This window comes from Ranitomeya imitator, chromosome 4, assembly GCF_032444005.1.
Source record: "Ranitomeya imitator isolate aRanImi1 chromosome 4, aRanImi1.pri, whole genome shotgun sequence".
Taxonomy (NCBI): domain Eukaryota; kingdom Metazoa; phylum Chordata; class Amphibia; order Anura; family Dendrobatidae; genus Ranitomeya; species Ranitomeya imitator.
The window spans coordinates 94,509,689-94,536,223 of record NC_091285.1 but is presented as its reverse complement, the minus strand read 5'-3'; the positions used below and the strand labels follow the sequence as shown (position 1 = coordinate 94,536,223).

Here is a 26,535-nt window from a genome sequence, read left to right as displayed (position 1 = left end):
GAACCCCCAAGTGCTTCACAGAAGTTTATAATGCAGAGCCGTGATAATAATAAATACGTTTTCTTTCCTCAAAAATAATTATTTAGCCCAGAATTTTTTAATTTTCCCAAGTGTAACAGGAGAAATTTGACCCCAATATTTGTTGTCCAGTTTCTCCTGAGTATGGTGATACCCCATATGTGGGGGTAAACTACTGTTTGGGCACATGCCGGGGCTCGGAATTGAAGTAGTGACGTTTTGAAATGCAGACTTTGATGGAATGCTCTGCGGGCGTCACGTTGCGTTTGCAGAGCCCCTGATGTGCCTAAACAGTAGAAACCCCCCACAAGTGACCCCATTTTGGAAACTAGACCCCGAAAGGAACTTATCTAGATGTATGGTGAGCACTTTGAACCCCCAAGTGCTTCATAGAAGTTTATAATGCAGAGCCGTGAAAATAATAAATACGTTTTCTTTCCTCAAAAATAATTATTTAGCCCAGAATTTTTTATTTTCCCAAGGGTTACAGGAGAAATTGGACCCCAAAAGCTGTTGTCCAGTTTCTCCTGAGTACGCTGATACCCCATGTGTGGGGGTAAACCACTGTTTGGGCACACGTCGGGGCTCAGAAGGGAAGTAGTGACTTTTGAAATGCAGACTTTGATGGAATGGTCTGCGGGCGTCACATTGCGTTTGCAGAGCCCCTGGTGTGCCTAAACAGTAGAAACCCCCCACAAGTGACCCCATTTTAGAAACTAGACCCCCCAAGGAACTTATCTAGATATGTGGTGAGCACTTTGAACCCCCAAGTGCTTCACAGACGTTTACAACGCAGAGCCGTGAAAATAAAAAATCATTTTTCTTTCCTCAAAAATGATGTTTTAGCAAGCATTTTTTTATTTTCACAAGGGTAACAGGAGAAATTGGACCCCAACAATTGTTGCGCAGTTTGTCCTGAGTATGCTGGTACCCCATATGTGGGGGTAAACCACTGTTTGGGTGCACGTCGGGGCTCGGAAGTGAGGGAGCACCATTTGACTTTTTGAATACAAGATTGGCTGGAATCAATGGTGGCGCCATGTTGCGTTTGGAGACCCCCTGATGTGCCTAAACAGTGGAAACCCCTCAATTCTAACTCCAACACACCCCTAACCCTTATCCCAACTGTAGCCGTAACCCTAATCACAACCCTAACCCCAACACACCCGTAACCCCAACACACCCCTAACCCTAACCACAACCCTAATTCCAACCCAACCCTAGCCCTAAGGCTATGTGCCAACGTTGCGGATTCGTATGAGATTTTTCAGCACCATTTTTGAAAAATCCGCGGGTAAAAGGCACTGCGTTTTACCTGCGGATTTACCGCGGATTTCCAGTGTTTTTTCTCCGGATTTCACCTGCGGATTCCTATTGAGGAACAGGTGTAAAACGCTGCAGAATCCGCACAAAGAATTGACATGCTGCGGAAAATACAACGCAGCGTTCCCGCGCGGTATTTTCCGCACCATGGGCACAGCGGATTTGGCTTTCAATATGTTTACATGGTACTGTAAACCTGATGGAACTCTGCTGCGGATCCGCAGCGGCCAATCCGCACCGTGTGCACATAGCCTAATTCTAAAGGTATGTGCACACGCTGCGGAAAACGCTGCGGATCCGCAGCAGTTTCCCATGAGTTTACAGTTCAATGTAAACCTATGGAAAACAAAAATCGCTGTACACATGCTGCAGAAAAACTGCACGGAAACGCAGCGGTTTACATTCTGCAGCATGTCACTTCTTTCTGCGGATTCCGCAGCGGTTTTACAACTGCTCACATAGAAAATCGCTGTTGTAAAACCGCATTGAAATGCGCAGAAAAAACATGGTAAATCCGCCATAAATCCGCAGCGGTTTAGCACTGCGGATTTATCAAATCCGCAGCGGAAAAATCCGCAGAGGACCAGAATACGTGTGCACATACCGAAACCCTAACCCTAACCCTACCCCTACCCCTAACCCTACCCCTAACCCTACCCCTACCCCTAACCCTAACCCTAGTTCTTACCCCAACCTTAGTGGAAAAAAAATTTTTTTATTTTTTTTATTCTCCCTACCTATGGGGGTGACAAAGGGGGGGTCATTTACTTTTTTTTTTTATTTTGATCACTGAGATATAACCTATCACTGAGATAGGTTATATCTCAGTGATCAAAATTCACTCTGGAACGAATCTGCCGGCCGGCAGATTCGGCGGGCGCACTGCACATGCGCCCGCCATTTTGGAAGATGGCGGCGCCCAGGAAAGAAGACGGACACCGGGAGGCCAGGTAAGTATAAGGGGGGGGGGAGATCAGGGCACGGGGGGGGGGGCGTCGGAGCACGGGGGGGTGGATCGGAACATGGGGGGGTGGATTGGAGCACGGAGTGGGGGATCGCTGTGCGGGCGGGTGGATCGGAGCACGGGGGGGGGGGAATCGCTGTGCGGGGGTGGGGGATCAGAGTGCGGGGGGGTTTGATTGGAGCACGGGGGGTGTGATTGGAGCACGGGGGGAGCGGGCAGGAGGACGGGGGAGCGGAGCACAGGACCGAGGGGAGCAGACCACAGATCGGGGGGCTGGGGGGGCGATCGGTGGGGTGGGGTGGGGGCACATTAGTGTGTCCAGCCATGGCCGATGATATTGCAGCATCGGCCATGGCTGGATTGTAATATTTCACCATTTTTTTAGGTGAAATATTACAAATCGCTCTGATTGGCAGTTTCACTTTCAACAGCCAATCAGAGCGATCGTAGCCACGAGGGGGTGAAGCCACCCCCCCTGGGCTAAACTACCACTCCCCCTGTCCCTGCAGATCGGGTGAAATGGGTGTTAACCCTTTCACCCGATCTGCAGGGACGCGATCTTTCCATGAAGCATATGCTGCGTCATGGGTCGGAATGGCACCGACTTTCATGACGCAGCGTATGCGTCAAAGGTCGGAAAGGGGTTAATGAGTTAAAATTAGGTATAAAAGTGCCCTTCCCCTTTTTTTGGATCTACACTACTTGAGAATGGCAGCTGTCTTTTATTATCATCTAAGAACTGGTGATTCACTGGATTTGCATGTTTCTATTTTCCAGTATATAAAAAGGTTGTTAAAGTATCCCATAAGAATTAACTTATCTAGATTTGCTATTGATTTGCTACTTTATCATGACATGCATTTCCCAGCCAAATGATCTCCTCAGAGTGACCCAATGTCAGAAGATCATCACAGAGAAGTGGGGAAATGCACTGGATACAGCTTAAAATAGACATAGAAAGGAAAGTATAACCTTTTCCTTTATTTGTTATCCCTGTCTTTCCCCACATGGTAATTGTGGCAGGTTTGATGGCTCATCTTTAGATAAAGTAGTTTTTTTAAGAAACAACTATGCTCTGATTTACGATGAAAGTTTTTACACAAATTTTTCCTATTGAAAGATGAACATTTAACTTATTATGTCTTCCTTTATTTGTCATCAGAGCTAATATAAATTACCCTGTAGGTAAAGGCATTGTTTCATTTCAGGTATTCACCATCCCCAAAGTGCAATTTGTTACAAACAAAAAATTGAAAAAATCACTGACAATATGTCGATACAGCGTCAGCCAATAACTAAGATCAGTAACTCTGCCAATATACCGTAGATGGAACTCCATGTTCACAACCACTGAACTAGGTGATGGACTTCCACGCTGTTGCCATGACATCAGCATTAATTATCAATTTGTGTCCCAATATAAAACATAGCACTTCAAGAGGTGCAGGTAAATCTACTAAATCTGTGATTTCTAGTGTCCCAGAAAAAAAGTTAAGATCTATGGTAAAAATACCTAAAACTTGTATTATTCCTGATATATTCAGGAATAAATTGACTTGCTGGTGTGGGACATAATATGGTGTGTAAACTGTGAAAGACTGTGCATACATAGGGGAGATGGTCTTTTGCACTAATAATATGCCACAAATGGTTATTTACCTGCATATGGCGATATAAATACAACAATGTAAGTAGGAGTGGAAAGTCTTTTGAGATATCCTTGTTTTAAGTAATTTTTATTGCATACTTTATGAATATTCTGAATAAACTTTGGAGTTTTTATTCAAGTCACAGTCCTCTTCTTTTTTTCTGGGATATTAAGCATCACAGCTAAAATACTGATGCTTGCATATCTATTAAATCTAACATCAGTCACTGGTATCAGCAGAGATTCAATGATGGACCCAGGTAGGCCTGGATTGTTTTTTTATAACAAATGGTTCCAAAGGATTTTCTGAGAAGGGGCAACATCTTTATATATGTATTATACAGCTCCTTAAATAGACCTCTAGATACGGCTACTACAAAAACCGCTCTATTAATTCATGAAATGCTATATACAAAATAAATATATGAAAGGTATAGGAAAGACATTCTTACCAAGGCATCGAAGACTAGTATATCATACTTGTTTGAATGGGAATGCTCCATCATGATATTAAAAAGGGCATCAAGAATATCCTGAAGAAACTAAAAGTAGAAAATTCAAGATATTAGAAACTGCTAAGGAAATAGTCTCAGAATTTGCTATTTTTTAAAATAATTTCACTAAGTGCTATTTAAATACTTGTTGCTCATGACTTTGGCCATTAATGTGGCAATTTCTGCTGAGAACAAAAGGTATACCCATAGTAGTAATTAAAAGTTTAAGAGAGCACAATACAGTAATACGTTTACTGTATTTTTATCAGTTACAAATTAAAATCTCTAAATTAAAATAGATGTAATTTTATCATTAATTGGCTCAGATTTCCATGTCCACGTACAGTATATCTCAAAAGATATTTTAAAGCAATTCACTGCAATGGGATGGAAAAGGGATTATATAATTAATGTAGTGAAAAATCCGAACTGTGGCTTCTCTATGTTGTGGGATAGAAAATGCGGGGGAGGTGTTCAGACTTACCATGGCACTTCCAATGCCACTGTGGAAGCCAACTAGGAAGCACGAGGAAAACAATGACAACTTGAGCAAAGGGGAACAGAGGACTATGCGACCTGGTACCCAGAAGTGGTGCACTGAAGAACTCTTCGGGTAAAAGTATTGCCCGTGAGCTTGTCAATATCTTTACCAGGACTGTGCTAACAGAGTGAAATGTGAAGGGTAAACCCTCAAGCCCTACAGGATCGCCGAAGCTCACCGGGAGATAATCTCAAAGGAGATGAAGAGAATACTGGTCTTTGGGGTGATCGAGGATTCAAGGAGTGGATGGTCGAGTCCCATCGTCCTCGTACTGAAGTCAAATGGCGAGTGGCAGTTTTGTAAGGACTACCCCAGGCTCAATGAGGTGTCCAGTTTTGATGAATACTCAATACCCCGCTTGTTTGAACTCATTGAGCGACTGGGGTACCATCACAACACTCAACCTGATGAAGCGGTACCGGCAGATCCCCAGAACGCCAAGGAGAAGGTGGCCTTCTTGACACCAGATGGGTGTTTATAGTACACCAGAATGCTCATCAGAAAGCCCTTCGTCCTCAGCTACCTTCCAGGGGGTGATGGATCGAATCTTGGCTCCACATAAGAAGTATGCCGCAGCCTATTTGGATGACATTGTCATCTTCAGCCCTGACTGGAGTTCTCATCTGCCAAAGGTACAGGTGATCCTCAATGCGTTGAAGAAAGCAGGATTCACCATAGATCCGAAGAAGTGTGCCATAGGGAAAAAAGAGGTCAGATACTTAGGCTACATCATCGGGAGAGACAAAATGAAGCCGCAGTTAATTAAAATAGAGGCAATTCAGATGTGGCTGCAGCTGCTCTCTAAGAAACAAGTAAGGGCGTTTCTTGGGATGTGGGGTATTACCGGCGATTCATCCCGAACTTCCCCATAATTGCCGCATTATTAATGGATTTCCTTGTAGACACCAAGTTAATGATGGTGAAATGGACTCCTGATGCAGAGATGGCGATTCAAGAACTTAATCCGGGTCACACCAGATTTTAGCAAAGAATTTGTGGTCCAGACCGATGCTTCAGAAGTTGGGTTGAAAGCCAAGCTGTCACAGGAAATAAATGGAGAAAACTCTGTTCTTGCCAAAAGAACTACATAATAGTTGAGAAAGCATTAAGCTACTTACCGGTAGCGGCATTTTTTGGAGGCACATGACAGCACCACGAGAGAGGGGATCCGCCCTTCAGGAACAGGAAACCTACAGATACAAAAAGGCGGCACCTCTCCCATGCATCAGTTGTATTTCAGAGCCTGAGAGGACTACCGCGGTTTGTGGCACACAAGTATACATTATATACAGTTTATATACAAAAATATCCTATTGCATTGTAACTAGATACCACACGTGAGATCTATATATCTCAATAAATATATACATTTTAGGAAGTGCAACCCCCACATGAAAAGGGAGGGAACTAAGGGTGCTGTCATGGGCCTCCGAAAAATGCTGCTACCGGTAAGTAGCTTAATGCTTTATTCGGACTCCCATGACAGCACCATGAGAGATTTACAGAGATGTAAGCCACCTTAGGGAGGGACTATAGCCTGCAGCACCCTTAATCCAAAGGTGAGATCAGAGGAGAACCCCAAATCCAATCAATAGTGCTTTAAAAAGGTGGAAGGGGATGACCATGTGGCTACCTTACATATCTGGTCGATTGAAACTCCAGATCTCTCAACACAGGATGATAGCATGGCCCAGGTGGAATGCGCCCTCAGATTCTGCGGAGCGGGACACCCACCTGCAGTATAAGCCAGAGAGATAGCCTCCCTAATCCACTTTGCTAGTGTGTATTTCGATACTCTAAGCCCTTTTCTAGGACCTTGGAAGGACAATAATAATGCATTATCTCTCTTCCAAGCATTAATGACTGAGATATATTCTAACAGGCATCTTCTAACATCCAATGTATGGAGTATCTCTTCCTTAGAGTTAGAAGGATTAGGGAGAATTGATGGTAGAACTATCTCCTGTGATCTGTGAAAATGTGATACTACTTTGGGCTTGAGGACTACTCTATCCTGTAAAAACTCTGTATAAGGGGAAAGTCTGGAAAGCGCCTGGATGTCCCCTACCCTACGAGCAGATGTTATTGCTACCAAAAACGCTGTTTTAAGGGATAACATCTTAATTACATAGTAACATAGTTAGTAAGGCCGAAAAAAGACATTTGTCCATCCAGTTCAGCCTATATCCCATCATAATAAATCCCCAGATCTACGTCCTTCTACAGAACCTAATAATTGTATGATACAATATTGTTCTGCTCCAGGAAGACATCCAGGCCTCTCATTGAGGCTGAACGTAGGGGTTTAAATGGTTCTTTAGTCAAGGCTGAAAGGACTAGGTTGAGATCCCAAGGTACCAACCTATTCTTGTGTATGGGTCTAGCTCTACTAGATGCCTTAATAAATCTTGAAACCCAATAGTTATTAGCAATGTTACAAGAAAACAGGGCCCCTAGGGCTGAGACTTGTACTTTTAGCATACTTGTGGATAGATTTAGCTCCAAACCCTTCTGCAGAAATTCTGAGATCTGATTTATGGGTATTCCTTCATCAATATTAAAATCTGAAGAAGCCAGGAACTTTTTCCAGGTTCTAGAGTAGATCTTTGTTGTTATTTGTTTTCTACTCTTCAGAAGGGTATCTACTAAATTTGGGGAGAGACCTCTGTCTTTTAGCAATGACCTCTCAAACTCCATGCCGTTAAATGGAGCCCCTTCACTTTTGAATGGCTGATTGGACCCTGGTAGAGTAAGTCCGGAATGTCTGGAAGCACCCAGGGGTCGTCTACGACATGGTCCTGAGCCAAGCAAACCAGGCCCTTCTGGGCCAGAATGGGGCAATCAGTATGACTCTAGCCCAATCCTCCCTGATCTACCTGACCACTAGGGGCAACAGGGCCAATGGGGGGAACGCGTAAGCCAACCGAAAATCCCATTCTATCAGGAAGGCGTCCACTGCCAGAGGATTCTCCCTGGGATTTAGGGAACAGAATTTTCTTTTTTTTCTGTTGTCCTTGGTGGCAAAGAGGTCCACCTCTGGTTGACCCCACTTGCGGGTGATTGAAGATGTCTCTGTTCAGAGACCATTCCCCTTGTTTTAAGGTATTGCGGCTTAGAAAGTCTGCCTTCATGTTTTCCTTCCCTCTGATATGCAGCGCAGTTAAAGATAGAAAATGTCTTTCTGCTGTTTGGAATAGGCGATCCGCCAATTGCATCAGAGATTCGGAATGCGTTCCACCTTGGTGATTTACATAGGCCACCGCCACCTGATTGTCCGAGAGGATCTTGACATGGTGACCCTGTAGATATATGAGGAGCTTCTTAACTGAAAGTTCAATTGCCATTAATTCTCTCTGATTGGAAGAAACTGATGTTTGGGAGTCCCATAGACCCTGAACTATAATGTCACTCATCTGTGCCCCCCACCCCGCAGGGCTAGCGTCTGTGGTTATTACACAAGTCACATGTGTTACCCAGGGAACCCCTGCCGATAAATTGTCCTCATTTAGCCACCATCTAAGAGATATAAGGGTTGCTGGACTTATTATCACCTAACCTTGCAAGGACCCTTGTAAGACCCTATCATTAACCAGTACCTCAGACTGTAAAGGTCTGGTGTGAAATTGAGCCCAACGGACAGCGGGAATACATGAAGTCAGGGATCCTAACACTGACATAGCTTGTCTAAGGGTCATGGAGGGTTTATCAATCGCCTTTGACACCTGTTGTTGAATGTAATAAGTTAACTTATCCTTTGGAAGACGACATTAATGGGCCTCCGAATGTAATAGCAGCCCTAGGAATCTCTGAATTTTTAGGGGCTGTAATCGGGATTTCTCATAATTTATAATCCAGCCTAGGTGTTCTACTCGGGTTGTAGCCGTTCTTACTTGTGAAAGGCAATGGTCTGCTGAATTCTCCACTATAAGGAAATCATCTAAATAAGGAATAACGAGAAAATTAGATTCTCTTAAGTGCGCCATGACCTCAGTGACTATTTTTGTAAACACCCTAGGCGCTGCTGATAGACTGAAGGGAAAAGCTCTGAATTGAAAAAGGCGAACTATTCCTCCCATAAGAACCGCTACCCTTAGGAATCTTTGGAAGTCTTCATGGATAGGTATATTGATAGTATGCATCTTTTGAATCTACAACTGCCATGAAACAGTGTTTGAACAGCATCTTTATTGTTGAACTGATTGATTCCATCTTAAAGGTTTTATTAACCAAAACCTCATTAAGGGACTTAAGGTTTATAATGGTTCTAAACGATTTGTCTGGTTTTTGAATCAGAAATAGAGGAGAGTAGAACCCTCTTCTCCTGATTCCGGAACTTCAATCAGAGCTTTTTTAAGGCATAAGCTTATGACCTCCGTTTCCAAAGCTGTTTGTTCAAGGGGGGAAGAACGCAAAGGAGTTAATTTAAACTTATCTCAAGGCAGGTGACTAAACTCAAGTCTCAGTCCATCCGATATTATGCCTCATATCCAATCACTATTCAAGATATCTGACCATGCTCAAGAAAAAGCTGACAATCTCCCTCCCACAGGGATTGCTTGTCATTGGTCCGGTTTCTTACGTTCTTTTGAGGAACGGCGGAACATATAGCCTGTACATCTTCTGCGTCTATCCTCCCATCTACAATTGTCTCTAGAGGGTGATGATATGCACTTCCTTCCCTGACTAAATCTCCTTCTGTTGAAAGGACGACAGTAGGATGCTGATGATAAATTAGGGAATTTTTTCTTGTCATCCCCTGCTTTTTCCAGCAACTCATCTAAAGTTGGGCCGAAGAGAGATATTCCCCTTTGCATGGGATAGCGCAGAGTTTTGATCTTATTTGGATGTCTCCTGACCAGCACTTCAACCATAAGGCTATAGGAACCTCGTGGGAGAGTCCCACTGCTCTGGTCGCCATCTTTACGAATCAACTGAAGCGTCCGACAGGAAGGCCGTGGCCTCTTAAATTACTGGTAGAGCATTCAGAGTTATATCTCTGGAAGCGCCCTCTTTAAACTGGGACTCTAACTGATCAAGCCAGACCATTAAGGATCTAGCCATACAAGTTGCAGCTACTGCCGGTCTCACAGATCCGGCCGCCATTTCCCAGGTACCGTTAAGGAAGGCGTCTGCCTTCCTATCAAGAGGATCCTTAAGGGTCCCCATGTCCTCAAAGAGTATTGAGGCTTTCTTTGATGCTTTTGCCACTGCAGCATCCAATTTAGGGGCCTTGTCCCAGGTATCAACAGCTGGATCGTCAAAGGGGTATCTGCTCTTCAATGCTGGTGGTAAAGAGCCTTTCTTTTGCCCTTATCATTTGGCTGCTACTGTGTCTTGGCACATGGCACTTTTTCTGAATCTCAGTAATATAGGTATTGGTTTGATAGCACTATGCACTTTTTGCAATTACTATTTAGCTGCTATATAGTTTCTGGCATATGGCACTTTTCTTTGCTACCTCAGTATTAAGGGCATTTATTTGAAAATCTTTTCCAATATAAAAAAAATCCTTTTTATACTAAGCACTTTGCACTTTACTAATTATGTATTAAATTTTTTTGTGTCCTTAAAATAAAAAAATATATATTTTTGTATACATTAGGACTTTTTGTATAGTGCAATAGTGTCATGATATAGGCTGCAGCTCAGTGTTTTGTTTCACTTTGATATATGATTTATATTCATTATGATTTTATATTATTTATTAGTATAATCTATATTTGGAACTTACACTGTGACTGCTGGAGTGAGTAAGAGTAGCATGGGATATTAATTTTCTAAACATCCCCTTTAGCACTTTGAAGTGCATTATATTTTTGGTATTGCGGCTATTTTGTGTTGTTTTTTTTTTTTTTCCCCCCCTTCCTTTTTGTTAATTTCTGTAATGTTCGCATATATGTAATAAAATGACATTTTAAATCTTCTACTGTGGCATTACTTCCGTGGTTTTGTGTAGGATTTGCTTAATTGGAAGTGCCTTCATTAGGCCAGTTTTTTGGTTTATTAGTTTGTCTACCCGGTCCAGAGGCAGACAGAATCGGCCAGAGTCTTCTTCTGATGAAGAGGAAGAGGGAACAGAGCCATAGGAACCCTCTTCTCTTTCTTCCTCCGAAGAATCAGAGTTCAAGGGGGCCTTATACTTTGAACCTCCCGCCTGGGATAGGGACCTCAGGGATTCCCTTACTTCCACACGGATCATTTCCTTTAAGTTAGTCGCACTCACAGATTCTTCCGCTACCTGGGGGAGGACAATAAAGGTGATATTTTCTATCCGACCTAATGTCACTCCACCCCTCCTGTAGACCTCACCATCTGCTGTATACAGGGGGTGCATAATTTTTTGGGACAAGAATCTGGTAAGGGGACTCCATAGAGGACGCATTCCTTATGTTTTGTCTTGCCCATACTTTTCTCCCCCTAAAACGACAAAGTATAAGGGGCCTGAGTCACTGAGTGAACATTCATGTAGATCATTTACCAGTGCCCGCTGAAAAAAGGTACCGGAATGCGAGGGTGTTCTTTCAAAGTCGATGCTCTTGAACCCTGCCTGGATGAGCTCTTATGACTGGACTGGTCACTCCTGATCCTTTTCCTTGAGCTTCTGTCGCACTTTGGCAGCCGCAGCTGCTGGATGATCACCATCACTCTCCATGATGAAATGAGGCCAAAGCAGGGTTCTAAATCTGACACCTGCTTAATAATCTGCCTTGATTCCGGTCAGCAGACTGCCTTGCGCTGTCCCCATTGGTCCACGCAATCAAGGATGCAGCTGGGAGGTCAGAGGGCCTGTGTTTTACCCGGCGTTCAGGATCCAGTGGGTGCCGCCATCTTTGATCGACTGCGCATGCGCAGTAACCCAGCGACCCAGAAGCGCTCACAGGCTCTGCCCCCCGACGTCACTGCGGCCTGAAATGCTCCAGCTCATACAGAGCAGCGCAGGACGCCAGACACAGCCAGCAGCACTCCGGATGGCACCCACCTCCTGACGCCGGTACCCCGCAACCCTGCTGCACCGCATACCACACAGACCAGAAGGGGATGGGGAATACTTACCGGCGCTGGCACTGGTGGAGACAGGAATCCTCCAGACTCTGCTTCCTGCTGAAAAACACCACCGACGTGCAGCCCAGCCAGGACCACCGTGGCGTCTCCAGGAACTCCCGCACCGGCCGAGGTAGGAGACCCCCCCACTACCTGATTCGGCTGGCCAGCCTTGGATCCTTAGGATTCATCTGTAGTATCCTGTCCCTACATGAACAGGAAACCAACTGATGCATGGGAGAGGTGCCGCCTTTTTGTATCTGTACGTTTCCTGTTCCTGAAGGGCGGATCCTGTTGTGAATTCTGTGGTCACAAGTGGTATTGCAGTCTCTGGGCGTCCTCCCTCAGGTGTTTTGGTGAGCTCGTTGGCTGCCTTGCTATTTAGCTCCACCTGAGTCTGTCTTCCTTGCTCCTTGTCAATGTTCCAGTGTTGGATCTGAGCTACTGCATCTTTCCTTGGGCCTGCTGCTCTGCTAGATAAGTGCTTCTAGTTTGTTTTCTGTTTTTTCTGTCCAGCTTGTTATTATCTTTTGCTGGAAGCTCTGAGAAGCAAAGGGGTGCACCGCCGTGCTGTTAGTTCGGCACGGTGGGTCTTTTTTGCCCCTTTGCGTGGTTTTCGTTTTAGGGTTTTTGGTAGACTGCATAGTTCTCTTGCTATCCTCGCTCTGTCTAGAATATCGGGCCTCACTTTGCTGAATCTATTTCATTCCTACGTTTGTCTTTTCATCTTGCTAACAGTCATTATATGTGGGGGCTGCCTATTCCTTTGGGGTATTTCTCTGAGGTAAGTCAGGCTTGTATTTCTATCTTCAGGCTAGTCAGCTCCTCAGGCAGTGCCGAGTTGCATAGGTAGTGATAGGCGCAATCCACTGCTGCTTCCAGTTGTGTGAGGACAGTTCAGGTACTGCAGTCTACAGAGATTCCACGTCTCAGAGCTCGTCCTATTGTTTTGGGTTTTTGCCAGATCTCTGTATGTGCGCTGATTACTGCACGCTGTGTTGCCTGATTGCCAGCCATAACAGTACAAGGAGCCAATTCAATGATTTCCAATAGAGGGAAAAAAGAAATCCTGACATCATTTTTTTTTTCTTAGCTCTGTCTTCAGTCTTTTTTTTCCCCTAGACATTAGAGTGCTTCAGGACACAGCTGTGGACATGGATATTCAGGCTCTGTGCTCCTCAATGGATAATCTCGTTGTAAATGTACAAAAGATTCAAGATACTATTGATCAGAAATCGATGCTAGAACCAAGAATTCCGATTCCTGATTTGTTTTTTGGTGACAGAACTAAGTTCCTGAGCTTCAGAAATAATTGTAAGCTATTTTTGGCCTTGAAACCTCATTCTTCTGGTAATCCTATTCAACAGGTTTTGATTATTATTTCTTTTTTGCGCGGCGACCCACAGGACTGGGCGTTTTCTCTTGCACCAGGAGATTCTGCATTGAGTAATATTGATGCATTTTTCCAGGCGCTGGGATTGCTTTACGATGAGCCTAATTCAGTGGATCAAGCTGAGAAAAATCTGCTGGCTTTATGCCAGGGTCAGGATGATGTAGAACTATATTGTCAGAAATTTAGAAAATGGTCGGTACTCACTCTGTGGAATGAATCTGCACTAGCGGCTTTGTTCAGAAAGGGTCTCTCTGAAGCTCTTAAGGATGTAATGGTGGGATTTCCTATGCCTGCTGGTTTGAATGAGTCTATGTCCTTGGCCATTCAGATCGGTCGTCGCTTGCGCGAGCGTAAATCTGTGCACCATCTGGCGGTATTGTCTGAGAGTAAGCCTGAGCCTATGCAGTGCAACAGGACTATGACTAAAGTAGAACGGCACGAACACAGACGTCTGAACAGACTGTGTTTCTATTGTGGTGATTCTACTCATGCTATTTCTAATTGTCCTAAACGCACTAGGCGGTTCGATAGCTCTGCCGTTATTGGTACTGTACAGTCCAAATTCCTTTTGTCCATTACCTTAATGTGCTCTTTGTCATCATATTCTGTCATGGCGTTTGTGGATTCAGGCGCTGCCCTGAATCTGATGGATTTGGATTATGCTAAACGTTGTGGATTTTTCTTGGAGCCTTTGCGGTGTCCTATTCCGTTGAGAGGAATTGATGCTACACCTCTGGCCAAGAATAAGCCTCAGTACTGGGCCCAGCTGACCATGTGCATGGCTCCTGCACATCGGGAAGTTATTCGCTTTTTGGTACTGCATAATTTGCATGATGTGGTCGTGTTGGGGTTGCCATGGCTACAAACCCATAATCCAGTATTGGATTGGAACTCTATGTCGGTAACCAGCTGGGGTTGTCAGGGAGTACATGGTGATGTTCCATTTTTGTCTATTTCGTCATCCATTCCTTCTGACATCCCAGAGTTCTTGTCGGACTTTCAGGATGTATTTGAAGAGTCCAAGTCTGATGCCCTTCCTCCGCATAGGAATTGTGATTGTGCTATCGATTTGATTCCTGGTAGTAAATTCCCTAAGGGTCGTTTATTTAATTTGTCCGTACCTGAACACACCGCTATGCGCAGTTATGTGAAGGAGTCCCTGGAGAAGGGACATATTCGCCCATCGTCGTCACCATTGGGAGCAGGGTTCTTTTTTGTAGCCAAGAAGGATGGTTCGCTAAGACCGTGTATTGATTACCGCCTTCTTAATAAGATCACTGTTAAGTTTCAGTATCCCTTGCCATTGATTTCTGACTTGTTTGCTCGGATTAAGGGGGCTAGTTGGTTTACTAAGATTGATCTTCGTGGTGCGTATAATCTGGTGAGAATCAGGCAGGGAGATGAATGGAAAACGGCATTTAATACGCCCGAGGGTCATTTTGAGTATCTGGTGATGCCGTTCGGACTTGCCAATGCTCCATCTGTTTTTCAGTCTTTTATGCATGACATTTTTCGTGAGTATCTGGATAAATTCTTGATTGTTTACTTGGATGACATTTTGATCTTCTCAGATGATTGGGAGTCTCATGTAAAGCAAGTCAGAATGGTTTTCCAGGTACTGCGTGCTAATTCCTTGTTTGTGAAGGGATCAAAGTGTCTCTTCGGTGTGCAGAAAGTTTCATTTTTGGGGTTCATCTTTTCCCCTTCTACTATCGAGATGGATCCGGTTAAGGTTCAGGCCATCCAGGATTGGACTCAGCCGACATCTCTAAAAAGTTTGCAGAAATTCCTGGGCTTTGCTAATTTTTATCGTCGCTTCATCTGTAATTTTTCTAGCATTGCCAGACCATTGACCGATTTGACCAAGAAGGGTGCTGATTTGGTTAATTGGTCTTCTGCTGCCGTGGAAGCTTTTCAGGAGTTGAAGCGTCGTTTTTGCTGTGCCCCTGTGTTGTGTCAACCTGATGTTTCTCTTCCGTTCCAGGTCGAGGTTGATGCTTCTGAGATTGGTGCAGGGGCGGTTTTGTCACAGAGAGGTTCTGGTTGCTCAGTGTTCAAACCATGTGCTTTCTTTTCCAGGAAATTTTCTGCTGCTGAGCGTAATTATGATGTGGGCAACCGAGAGTTGCTGGCCATGAAGTGGGCATTCGAGGAGTGGCGTCATTGGCTTGAGGGTGCTAAGCATCGCGTGGTGGTTTTGACTGATCATAAGAACCTTACTTATCTTGAGTCTGCCAAGCGCTTGAATCCTAGACAGGCCCGTTGGTCGTTATTTTTTGCTCGTTTTGATTTTGTGATTTCATACCTTCCGGGCTCTAAAAATGTGAAGGCGGATGCTCTGTCTAGGAGTTTTGTGCCCGACTCTCCGGGGTTATCTGAGCCGGCGAGTATCCTCAAGGAAGGAGTCATTGTGTCTGCCATCTCCCCTGATTTGCGGAGAGTGTTGCAGAAATTTCAGGCTAATAAACCTGATCGTTGTCCGGCCGAGAAACTGTTCGTCCCTGATAGGTGGACTAGTAAAGTTATCTCTGAACTTCATTGTTCGGTGCTGGCCGGTCATCCAGGAATCTTTGGTACCAGGGAGTTGGTTGCTAGATCCTTTTGGTGGCCGTCTCTGTCGCGGGATGTGCGTGCTTTTGTGCAGTCCTGTGGAATTTGTGCTAGGGCTAAGCCCTGCTGTTCACGTGCCAGTGGGTTGCTTTTGCCCTTGCCGGTCCCGAAGAGGCCTTGGACACATATTTCGATGGATTTCATTTCTGACCTTCCCGTTTCTCAAAAGATGTCTGTCATTTGGGTGGTCTGTGATCGCTTTTCTAAAATGGTCCATCTGGTGCCCTTGGTTAAATTGCCTTCCTCCTCTGATTTGGTGCCTTTGTTCTTCCAGCATGTGGTTCGTTTACATGGCATTCCTGAGAATATTGTTTCTGACAGAGGTTCCCAGTTTGTCTCAAGGTTCTGGCGAGCCTTTTGTGGTAGGATGGGCATTGACCTATCTTTTTCCTCGGCCTTCCATCCTCAGACTAATGGCCAGACCGAACGAACCAATCAGACCTTGGAAACATATCTGAGATGTTTTGTTTCCGCTGACCAGGATGATTGGGTGTCATTTTTGCCGTTGGCTGAGTTCGCCCTTAATAATCGGGCCAGCTCGGCTACCTTGGTCTCTCCATTTTTCTGCAATTCTGGGTTCCATCCTCGTTTCTCTTCAGGACAGGTTGAGTCTTCGGACTGTCCTGGTGTGGATTATGTGGTGGACAGGTTGCAGCAGATCTGGACTCAGGTAGTGGACAATTTGACCTTGTCCCAGGAGAAGGCTCAGCTTTTCGCTAATCGCAGACGCCGTGTGGGACCCCGACTTCGTGTTGGGGATCTGGTTTGGTTATCTTCTCGTCATATACCTATGAAGGTTTCCTCTCCTAAATTTAAACCTCGTTTTATTGGTCCGTATAGGATTTCTGAGATTCTCAATCCGGTGTCTTTTCGTCTGACCCTCCCAGACTCCTTTTCCATACATAATGTATTCCATAGGTCGTTGTTGAGGAGATACGTGGCACCTATGGTTCCATCTGTGGAGCCTCCTGCCCCTGTTTTGGTGGAGGGGGAATTGGAGTATATTGTGGAGAAGATTTTGGATTCTCGTGTCTCTAGACGGAAACTCCAGTATCTGGTCAAATGGAAGGGTTATGCTCAGGAAGATAATTCCTGGGTTTTTGCCTCTGATGTCCATGCCCCAGATCTTGTTCGTGCCTTTCATGTGGCTCATCCTGGTCGGCCTGGGGGTTCTGGTGAGGGTTCGGTGACCCCTCCTCAAGGGGGGGGTACTGTTGTGAATTCTGTGGTCACAAGTGGTATTGCAGTCTCTGGGCGTCCTCCCTCAGGTGTTTTGGTGAGCTCGTTGGCTGCCTTGCTATTTAGCTCCACCTGAGTCTGTCTTCCTTGCTCCTTGTCAATGTTCCAGTGTTGGATCTGAGCTACTGCATCTTTCCTTGGGCCTGCTGCTCTGCTAGATAAGTGCTTCTAGTTTGTTTTCTGTTTTTTCTGTCCAGCTTGTTATTATCTTTTGCTGGAAGCTCTGAGAAGCAAAGGGGTGCACCGCCGTGCTGTTAGTTCGGCACGGTGGGTCTTTTTTGCCCCTTTGCGTGGTTTTCGTTTTAGGGTTTTTGGTAGACTGCATAGTTCTCTTGCTATCCTCGCTCTGTCTAGAATATCGGGCCTCACTTTGCTGAATCTATTTCATTCCTACGTTTGTCTTTTCATCTTGCTAACAGTCATTATATGTGGGGGCTGCCTATTCCTTTGGGGTATTTCTCTGAGGTAAGTCAGGCTTGTATTTCTATCTTCAGGCTAGTCAGCTCCTCAGGCAGTGCCGAGTTGCATAGGTAGTGATAGGCGCAATCCACTGCTGCTTCCAGTTGTGTGAGGACAGTTCAGGTACTGCAGTCTACAGAGATTCCACGTCTCAGAGCTCGTCCTATTGTTTTGGGTTTTTGCCAGATCTCTGTATGTGCGCTGATTACTGCACGCTGTGTTGCCTGATTGCCAGCCATAACAGGATCCCCTCTCTCGTGGTGCTGTCATGGGAGTCCGAATAAAGAATGCTTAGTCATGAAGTGGGCAGTAGACACACTAAATTACTACCCGATAGGCAATAGGTTTAAGTTAGTGTCGGACTATGCCACTCTGAGATGGTTGAGAGAGAAAAAGGGCAAGAATGCAAAGGTGACTAGATGGTTTTTAGCCCTTCAGGACTTCACTTTCCACATGGAGCATAGGCCAGGGAGGTTAAATGGTAACGCAGATGCTCTTTCCCGAATTCCGTGTTTAATGTCTGTAGGTGCCAAAACCCCCGGCTGTGGACAGAGGGGCGGGAATATGTGACAGACTCACTGGCACAGTGTATGAGGGGAGATATGCGTCACTGTGCATACTGCGGTCAATGATACAGAACCAGAATGTTTTTGCCTCCAGCACCATGTGCTGAAATGGTTAAAGTTACAATGGACTGGTAATATGTGAGCACCCATAGAGTGTCACATTGTTTTGACACAAGAATCCAGTGCCTGTGTGAACTCTACCTACTGGTAAGAGTCCATCCCTACAACTGGTGTTTCAATGCGAAACAGTCACAAAGTGCATGGGTGATTATACTGCAATGCTGTAGTAGATTTTACCCAGGACATTCAATCTTTACAAACACTGTGAAAGAATAGGTGAGCTTGTTAAGCACCTGGTCCAGGACAATCTGTAACTGCAGCAACAGCAGCAGGCTCAACAGGAAACAAACTCCTGATCCAGCAATTTCAACAGCAGCAGGAGCAATAGTTTCAGCATCAGCTGTTGCAAAAGCAGCAGCATCAGTAGCAGGTGGCGTTCTTAAGAGAAGCTGTCCTTGCATGGGAGAAAGCCCTTTCTTCCAGCCAAAGTGACAGTATCCATGTGAGGTGAACAGAATATTACTCTGGAGGATGACGTTGAGGCTTTTCTGACTGTCTTTGAAAGAGTGGCAGACAGAGAGAAACCTCCTCAAGAGCAATGGGCAGAGGTTTTAGCTGCATACCTTACTGGGGAACCACAGAAAGCGTACTAATATGTTGCCTTCCAAGATGTCAAGGAGTATGGAAAGCTGAATGCAGATTATGGTACGTTTGAGCATAACCCTGGTAGTCTGGGTTTAACGGGTGCACCTCTGTTGCTTCCAAAGGGACGAGCCTCCTTGGTCCCAGATGTTCGACCTGTTATGCCTGGTACAAAATGGCTGCAGCCTGAGACCTGCTACTTAGCACAGATAGTGGAAAAAGTGTTACTGTGCAGATTTATCCACTCACTACCCAAGTCCGTGCAAAGCTGGATTGCACAAGGAAATACCCAAAATGCTGATAACCACGTGAGCTATGTGGAAAGATACTTGGCTGTGGAGATCTACCTGAGCAGTCAAGGAATCCTAAGATCATCATTCTGGGCTAACTAAAAGCAGGGGTAAAATCAAGTCCATATTTGAGGGCTGCAAAAAGACCCAGGAGCAGTCAGAGCAGAATTCAAAGCCATTGTCTGTTGGAGATGTCCTGGCCAGGCCTATATGTCAGCCCATGGTCCGCTGGTATCATAACCAATGGACTGCTTCGTAGGCCTGTGCTACTCCAACTTCGCCTACCTTACCTGCAGTTTTGTTGCCTATACTACGTCGGGGCCTCAGGAATGCCTGGTTACTTAACTGTGTCTAAGTGACAGGACTCCTGACCTCAGGGAGTTTGGTGACCCTGGTAAGGGCCACAATTCCACATGTCCTTGTCCTAGGCAAGTAGTCTGGTATGCCAAGAAGAGTCAGATGTGATAGGAAGGTCACATGATATGAAAAGGGAATTTGCTTTTTCTATACTGGCTAGAAAAGAGGATGAGAAAACATCTAATGAAGTTAATATTCCTAACCTGAAGAAGTCCCAAGATAATTTTGGGACTGCCCAGGTCAGAGACTTTATGGTAAAAGGTACTCTGCTTGCTGTTCATCAGGAATCGGGAGCCAATATTCGTTTCATGAAATTGGCCAAACTCCATTATCTGTGTAATGGGAACGAAGTGAAGGTAAAAGGTAACAGGTAAAAGAGCGCCTCCTCAAGAAACAAGGAAAAAGAGAAAATCCAGAGGATATAATTAGTCAACTCGAGTAAGGCAATTTAAAGGGAGGGTGCCGTGATTTTAGTTTTTGTATTAATAATTATTGATTATATAATCAATTATTTTTAATACAAAAGTAAATGTAGTACTTTAATACTTTTTTATTTATTCATTTTTACTTTTGCCACTGGAGGCCGCTATTTTCATTAGTGTGGGTGTAAGTGTCTGGACACGACACTTGCACACCTCACTTACGGCAGCCATGGGCATAGGAGCCAACAGTCGGGCTCCGACCGCTCCTCCTGCCTCTCAGCTGTGACTTGGGCACGCCCCCTGGGCTGCTACGTCACAGCTGTGAGAGGAGATCGCGGCCATTTTGTTTTTTTCCTTTGTCATCGCACACACAGTTCAGTGTGTGCGATCATAGCAGGAGCTGCCAGGGAGAAGCTGCTGCTGGGAAGAGAGGTTCGGGGTGAGTATCTGCAGCCAGGAGCTGTGATTGCAGCCTGTACTTATTATTACAGCACAGGCTGCAATCACTGCTCACTGCCGACCTGTTCAGAGCAGAGCAGGGAGATCGTCACACCGCTCTGCCCTGAACATGACTCAGCACTTCCTGGGAGAGGACTGAAGGTAAGTACAGAGTTTTTATTTTCTTATGCATCTACCACTGCTACTAGCCCCTATATACCACTGCTACTAGCCCCTATATACCACTGCTACCAGCCACTATATACCACTGCTACTAGCCCCTATATACAACTGCTACTAGCCCCTATATACCACTGCAACCAGCCCCTATATACCACTGCTACTAGCCCCTATATACCACTGCTACCAGCCCCTATATACCACTGCTACTAGCCCCTATATACCACTGCTACCAGCCCCTATATACCACTGCTACTAGCCCCTATATACCACTGCTACCTGCCTCTGTATACCACCGCTACCTGCCTCTGTATACCACCGCTACCTGCCTCTGTATACCACCGCTACCTGCCTCTGTATACCACCTACCACTGCTGCCTGCCTCTATATACCATCTACCACTGCTGCCTGCCTCTATATACCATCTACCACTGCTGCCTGCCTCTATATACCACCTACCACTGCTACCTCTGTCCTGTGTAGCTAATCTAGTCTTGTGTAGCTAATCCTGTCCTGTGTACAGTATCACACAAGATAGGATTAGATACACGGCGCAGCACAGTATCACACAGGACAGGATTAGATACACAGCTCAGCAGTCAGTATCTAATCCTCTCCTATGCACTCCTCTCCCCCTTGTGTGTCTTTCCCCATTGTGGTTTATTATTTTTGTTGTGGGAGATGAGGGAGTCGAGGATTATGCGTTCGGTATGGTATAAAAAAGATTAATAAAGGACTTTATTCTGGCCGAGTCTTTATTTACAATACATGTGAGATCTATGTGGCGGCATTATGGGTGATCTATATGGCGGTATTATGTGAGAAGCATATGGTGGTATGTGAGAACACTGGCGGTATTATGTGTGATCTATATGGTGGTATGTGAGAACACTGGCGGTATTACGTGTGATCTATATGGCGGTATGTGAGAACACTGGCGGTATTATGTGTGATCTATATGGCGGTATGTGAGAACACTGGCGGTATTATGTGTGATCTATATGGCGGTATGTGAGAACACTGGCGGTATTATGTGTGATCTATATGGTGGTATTATGTGAGAACTGTATGACAGTATTGTGTGATCTATTTGATAGTATTGTGTGTGATCTATATGGCGGTATTATGCGAGAACACTATGGCAGTATTATCTTCAGAAAGCGGACCCATTCTATGGTGGCTCTGGCTGAGCACCTGCACGCGGGTCTGGGGTAATAGAGGGGGCAGCATGACCTCCAGTTAGGTGCAGTCAGGGCTGGTGAGGCAGCTGAAGAGAGGGGTCTCATTTTTATCGTTACTATATGGCTACATTTCCTTCCCAGCGTCACCCCGTACTTCCCTGTCGCCTCGCTTTCACACATTGCCAGGACAGGATGGAGAAGACAGGATCTGAGGAGGGGAATGGGGTCTGCATGCAAAGTCTGGATCAGACCAGGCCATCAATCCGCAGAAATGTTTCCTGGATTCCTGTGGAGCAGACGGTCCATCCGTGTGTATAAAAGACAGCGCTCTATGTACAATCCCTGGCTGCTCCACGCACCAAACAGGGGGCCCCTATAGACCAGCACACTGCTCTCCTGAAATACTCTGTGCTGCTGTCACCCTGCTCCCTCCACCACATATCTCCCAGAATCCTTTTGCTGCCTGCCATCCTTGGTGACTGTCTACTTGTCAGTATAAGGCTGCCTTCACACTATCATTATTTGGTCAGTATTTTACCTCAGTATTTGTAGCCAAAACCAGGAGTGGGTGATAAATGCAGAAGTGGTGCATATGTTTCTATTATACTTTTCCTCTATTTGTTCCACTCCTGGTTTTGGCTACAAATACTGAGGTAAAATACTGACCAAATACTGATAGTGTGACGGCAGCCTTACTCTGCAGTCACCAACAAAATGGCTGCTCACTGGGTTCCTGAATATCATCCTCTCTAATCCCTTAGCAAACACCCATAAGGAGAGGAGACATCACACACGTCAGCAGACTCCGCCCATAATTACTGCAGTGCAGTAATGTGAGCTATTTGTACACTAGGTTTTTCTGAAATTTCAGCAGCTGCTCCCCCTAGTGTTGAAAAGTGGAAATTCCAAAACTTTTCAAATTATTTTTCATATTTTACTAAATTATAAACAAAGGATAATATTTTTTAAGAAAATGTAATCATTAATTCTTTACATTTTTACAATTTCTGAAAAAAAAATTTTTTTGATGGCACCTTCCCTTTAAGCCTGGGAATTGAGCACTTATTGGGCCTTGTTGCTGCAGCACTAAATTAGACCTAACAGTTTTTAAGTGGAAATTTGGCCTTCTGATTTGCCACTGAAACACAGTTTTAGTACAAATCATTTGATGTAACAAATGTGGCTTCCTGAGACTGCCACAAAGTATTTGCACAATCTACTTTGATGCTGGAATATCGACAGGACAGAATCCTATCTATTTCATTGACAATTTCACTTACAGCAGCACCAGCTCTAGCACAGGAGTGACCTCTTGCACTGTGACAATGAGTAAGTGGCAACAGCAAAGCAAGATGTCCGCTTTTTATATGGCCAAGGACATGTGATTTTGGGAACCAATCACATAAGACCTTGTGTCAAGGCGTTGTGGATGGGTTTCTGTGCATCGATTGGCTGCCGAAATCAACACAGTTAAGGGGAAAAAAAGCATGCGCTGCTCCTGTAATCTCTTCAGACACTTCTGTAACCTCTTCACACCCTTTCCTCTGATCAAATATGTCCCTCCGTCCACCCCACTCATCATATAGCACCACTATCCTAGCCAAAGTCATACAAAAGCATTAGTGGAAATGCGATGAATTACCGAACTGTGACCGACTTTTGCAGACTTTGAGAAAAACACTTGTGAAAGCGAACACGAATACCGAAGTGCTACATTCGTGCCGAATTTGAGATTGGCGAATGTTTTCCAAGCACGCTCGCTCATCTCTAGTCTCTATTTTATTTTCTAAATTTTGTGTATTTTTTTCTGTCTGAGTCTGAAGAATCAACCTCACAGAGAGATTATGATTGTCCCATTGATCTGGTACCAAACTCCTGTCTCCCCAAGGGTAAATTACATAATCTCTATGGTCCAGAACATGAGGCCATGAAAAATCATATAGCAAACAGTCAACAAAAAGGGTTCATCAGACTTTCCACATCACCAGTAAGCACCCTTTTCTATTTTGTAAGTAAAATAGATACCGTAGTTAGTCTGAGTCCACCTTCTATCAGTACTAACTACCAGGAACTAAATAAAATTACTATAAAATCAGTGTCCTCTGCCACTCATCCCTGACTTCTAGTAGCAGCTGTTGGAAGGCCGTTGGTTTATTAAGCGTGATTTTAGGGGTGCATATAACCTTATTCATAGAAAAGAAGGGAATGAATGGAAGGCAGCATTTACCACACTTGAGAGTCCCTATGAGTGTGTTTTGATTTCTTTAGAGCTAAATAATTGACAAGTTGGTTTTGCAAATTCACCTGATATTAAGTCACACATTCAACATATATACACTGTATTACAAAGAATCAAACATTTCTCTATTTGTTAAACTTGAACAATGTGTGTTTTTGGTGCAGGAGGTGAATTTTCTGGGATAAATCAAAAGACAAAAGATAATCTGGTATTAAGTGAGAAAATAATCTGAGAAGGGCAAAAAGTAAACAGGTCTCTTCATCAAATAGAAAATCCTCTGATGGACAATGTTTTGAGGTTGAGGACAATGTGTGGTTATCCCCCAGAAGTATTAAACTAGGGTCCAAATTCATTAGCGCATATGAAATTATTGAGATAATCAACCCAGTAGCCTTCTGATTAAAACTCCCCTGTTCATTAGGTATACCCAATGTATTCCATACATCCCTGCTTAAGCTATTTAGTTCTGCTACTATATTATCAAGTAATTCTCCTCTTCCCATCCAAGTTAGGGACAGTCTTTAGTATGAGGTAAAAAAGATCATTAACTTTTGGTTTGTGAGAAAATCTTTTCAGTGCGTCATTCATTAGAAGGGTTATATGAGCCAAAGGAAAGATAGAGGGTGTCAGCTAGTAATATCAATGTCAACAACATGCTCAAAAGATTCCATTGATGCTTTCCAGATAAGCCTGGCCTTAAGGTTCCTGAGGCCCCTTGTAAGTACTCTTACATCTGTACCGGTGCCAGCTCTTTTAAAATTATCAACTGTGTGGTTTGATGAGACCGCAAGATATTTAAGGTCCTGAAATTTTGATGTCCCCTGCCAGTTACAATTTGACTTCTTCCTAGAGAAATTCTCAGTATCCTGCTTTGACTAGTAGAGATTTCTGTTTTTGACTACTCTTCTGCCTTTTGATTTTGTCCTTGTACTGACTTGGCTACAGGACCATATTTCTTGCCTGCTCACTCCACAGAATGGCAGCTGTATCTGTGGCTCCAGCCTACAGGTCCCTGTTAAGTCCAAATCCAGATTAAATCCTGGGATCTGGAAAATGGAGTTTGTTCATGGTAACCCTCTTTAGAGCTGCCAGGGTACAACAATCAGTGCTCTCATTACACAATAGTGACCAATATAGTAGCTGTAGTATACAGTTGTGCCCAAAAGTTTTCAGACTGACACAAACTTTGGTTTTCTCAAAGTTTAAATTGATGAATTTTCGATAAAAGGGTTAAAGGGAACCTGTCACCCCGTTTTTTAAAGATTAGATAAAAATAGTGTGAAATAGGGGCAGAGCTGGGCTTTACATTAGTTTAGGACCTGAGAATGACGTCGCGGCTTGTGATTGGTCGTGTGGCGGTCACATGAGCGGCACGCGACCAATCAGAAGCCGTGACGTCATGGAAGGCTCTAAACGCGCTCATTTTAAGCAAAGAAGGCTGCCGGTTACCAGCGGTGATGTCCAGGGGCCTCCGGAGAGGTGAGCATATCAATATTTTTTATTTTAATTCTTTATTTTACACATTAATATGGATCCGATACCGATTCCCGATACCACAAAAGTATCGGAACTCGGTATCGGAATTCCGATACCGCAAGTATCGGCCGATACCCGATACTTGCGGTATCGGAATGCTCAACACTAGTTACGACCCGCGCATGCGCAGTGATGTAAATTATGCTATGCCCACAGTTGGGCAAAGCATAATACGCAGGCGCCAAATTAGACGTTACTGCGCAGGCGCTAAACACAACGCCAATGGCGGGACTAAATTGCGCAGGGAAACGCAAGAGGTGGGGGAGGAACCGCTATTTGACCACGCCCATCCGACCTGACCAACTTGAGTGACAGGACAAAACGGCCAGTTCACAAAGGTATTTCGGCAGCCTAACGGGGGAATAAAGGCACCAAAAAGGCACTAATGTAAAGCCCAGCTCTGCCCCTATTTCACACTATTTTTATCTAATCTTTAAAAAACGGGGTGACAGGTTCCCTTTAAATAAATTTACCTTATGAAGTAGCAGTGGCTTAAAACAAGTATTATGCATACGGACAAAATGAAAAATTACATACTTTTACAACTTCCTCTCCATCCACAATCTTCAGTTTTTCCAAATTTTCTTGCAGCAGTTCAGGCTTCATGCGCCACTTCAGGAGTCCAAGCAGACCAACTATAACATTAGGAATGTTTGTTTAATGTTGCATACAAATTATTAATATGTGGATATAAATGGATTACTTTCATAATTACATACAATGAACGCTTATGTTGACAATGGTGAAAATGGAACGTTTCCATAAATTCAAAACATTGAATAAAATAGCATTTTGGATTATCGAAGAAATGATGATTTTTTTAATCGACTACAATATGCAAATGCTTCCAGTATATAGCAAGCTTTAGACCCATATTACACTCTGCAGTGTGTC

The 26,535-nt window shown here is 44.4% G+C and overlaps 1 protein-coding gene across 1 annotated transcript in view; it reads right to left on the bottom strand.

Moving 5' to 3' along the window:
* DOCK2 (dedicator of cytokinesis 2) overlaps window positions 1-26,535 on the bottom strand; it is a 1,209,209-nt gene that overhangs the window by 786,507 nt on the left and 396,167 nt on the right. The window contains exons 19-20 of the mRNA XM_069763868.1: window positions 26,179-26,276; window positions 4,406-4,495 (exon numbers count right to left, since the gene is read on the bottom strand). Of these exons, the coding sequence (XP_069619969.1) occupies window positions 4,406-4,495; window positions 26,179-26,276 (188 nt within the window). The remainder of the gene's footprint in view (window positions 1-4,405; window positions 4,496-26,178; window positions 26,277-26,535) is intronic.